Consider the following 2,500-nt stretch of genomic DNA (forward strand, 5'->3'; position numbering starts at 1 on the left):
CCCATTCCTCTATAGGCCTCTCCGCCCAAGGGAGACGTCCTCCCCGCAACGCCCACGCCTCGGTAGGGCGGAGTCTCTATGAGTTCCCGGCGGGGAGGGCGGCCGTGGTTCCTCGGAAGGGTCTCGCAGAAGCGGTGGGAGGAGTAGGGCGGCGCCACGTAATCCTCCGCCTCTTCAGGGAGCTCGAGCGTCGGAGCCAAGGGCGTGTGACTCAAGTGGAGCGACATGGGCCCTGAAGGCGACGAAGAAATCCTGAGGGAGCGCGGGAGTGTGGAGGAAGAGCAAGAGGTGGAGGATGAAGGGTTGTTGGAGGTGGAGGAAGAGGATGACGCCACGGGGAAGTTCGAGGGGAAGGAGGTCTTGCCAAGGCTGTTGTAGTAGCCCGCCGAGCCGTTGGCCAGAGGCTGGGACTCGGATCCATACCGACCGAGTAGCGCATCTGTGGGAGAGAGACAAGCGACACTGTCAGTCGGACTGAACCTCGGGGGAGAGGGGGAGGGAGGGAGGGGTGAAAAATGTAATGGTTTGGTTGGAGAATAGATGCATAGACAGATAACTGAGAGAAAGAGAGAAGGAAAAAGATAGAGATAGATAGCTAGATAGATAGAGAGAAACAGAGAGAGAGAAAAAACAGAGACAGAGAGAGAGAAAGTGAGAGAGAGAGAGAGAGAGAGAGAGAGAGAGAGAGAAACAGAGAGAGAGAGAGAGAATAAAAACACGAGAAGGGGAGAGTGAGGGATAAAAAGAGAGAGGAGAAAGGGAGAGTAAGAGAGAAGGAGAGAGAAGAGGTGTGAGAGAAAAAAAAAGAGGTACGAGAGAGGGAGAGAAAAATATAGAGGGACAGGTAAAGAGAAAAGAAGAGAGAAACAAAGAAAAAAAAAGAAAAGAGAGAAAGAGACTGAGCCAGAGCCAGGGATATATATATATATATATATATATATATATATATATATATATATATATATATATAGAGAGAGAGAGAGAGAGAGAGAGAGAGAGAGAGAGAGAGAGAGAGAGAGAGAGAGAGCGATAGATAGAGAGAGAGAGAGAGAGAGAGAGAGAGAGAGAGAGAGAGAGAGAGAGAGAGGATAGGACATAGGAAAAAAAGAGAAAAACAACTCTTGAACAAAGAGATAATAGAGAAAAACAAGTCCGTGAAAGAGAGAGGCAGGCAAATCTATACAGATGGATATGCAATTAGGCAGAGAAATAAAAGTAAACAGAAAGGCATGTGAATAGAATTACACAAATTAATAATACAAGGGTGGAAAGTATATCTGAAAAAAAAACTTTTCTTTCATAGAAATTATAATGAAAGAACCGAAGTTTGAAATGATAATACCCCTCCCCCCACTCTCCCCCCCCCCGCGTCCTCGAAAGATATAGACGAATGCACGAACACACACACACGCCGTCATCAACCGTCTCTTTGCAATATCAGCCGATGCGAACGTCGTAAAATGCTTTTCCCCGATTTTCATTTCCATTTTTTTTTAAATCTTCTCGTTTTATTCCTCTTCCTGTTTTCCTTTTCTTTCTTTTCTCTGATCTCCATTCATTTCCCCCTTTTCCAATTTTTGTCTTGTTCTCTCCCCTGTATTCTTTCATTATTTTCCCCCTCCCTGTTCTTCTCTTTTTTCTCTTTTTTTCTCCTACTTTCCTCTCTATTCATTCTACTTCATCCCTTTCTCCCATTTCTTTTTCAAATTAATAATTCCCCTCTTTTTCCCCTCTTCCTACCCCTTCCCCCCATCTTTTGTGAGTTCTCCTTTTAACCTTCCTATTTTCCTTTCCTTATGTTTTCTCTTTCCCCTTTCACTTTTACTCACTCTTATCTCTTTTTCTTTCCTCTCTTCCTCCTCATTTATTCTTCTATTCCCCTCCCCCTCCACTTTCCTAACCCTCTTCCTCCTCCTCCATTTCCCCTTTCTTCCCTCTACTTTCCCACCTTCCATGCCAAAATCCATCCTCTTTTCTCTCTCTCTATCTCTTTCTCAATTTCTTTCCCTTTCTCTTTCTTTCTCTCTCTTTCTCTCATTCTCTCTCTCTCACTTTCTCGCTCGCTCGCTCCCTCCCTCCCTCCCTCCCTCTCTCTCTCTCTCTCTCTCCCTCTCTCTCTCTTACCCCTCTCCCCCACACAACTCCCCGCTTTCCCCTTCTTCTCTCCTCCATCTTCCCCTACCATCCTTCCCCCTTTCCCCCCCTCCCACCTCCCCCCTTCCCCCTCCCAATCTCCTCCACCTCCCCCCTCTCCCCCCCTACACTCTGGCCAGTCCATCCAGTCAGCATATATCAGGAAAACGACACGAAGCCCAGCGAGCGGAAATGAAGCGCGGTGTTAAACCAGGATTAAAATCTCGATAAGTCTCCCTTTGGCATATACAAGGTGTAGGAAGCGGCAAAGGGAGGAAGGAGGGGGAAAGGTAGAAAAGAAGGAGGAGGAAGGAAGGAAGGAAGGAAAGAAGAAGGGGAAAAGGTAGGAAAGGAGGAGGAAGGAAGG

The 2,500-nt window shown here is 47.0% G+C and overlaps 1 protein-coding gene across 1 annotated transcript in view; it reads right to left on the reverse strand.

Annotated features, from left to right (window-relative positions):
• LOC122256226 (protein turtle-like) overlaps positions 1-2,500 on the reverse strand; it is a 504,764-nt gene that overhangs the window by 1,037 nt on the left and 501,227 nt on the right. Inside the window, exon 15 of the mRNA XM_086536373.1 lies at positions 1-439. This exon is cut by the window's left edge and continues 1,037 nt beyond it. Coding sequence (XP_086392499.1) covers positions 1-439 — 439 coding nt within the window. The remainder of the gene's footprint in view (positions 440-2,500) is intronic.

This window comes from Penaeus japonicus, unplaced genomic scaffold (genome assembly GCF_977035675.1).
Source record: "Penaeus japonicus unplaced genomic scaffold, GWHDUDI00000001_assembly GWHDUDI00000004, whole genome shotgun sequence".
In the NCBI taxonomy this organism is placed as follows: Eukaryota; Metazoa; Arthropoda; class Malacostraca; order Decapoda; family Penaeidae; genus Penaeus; species Penaeus japonicus.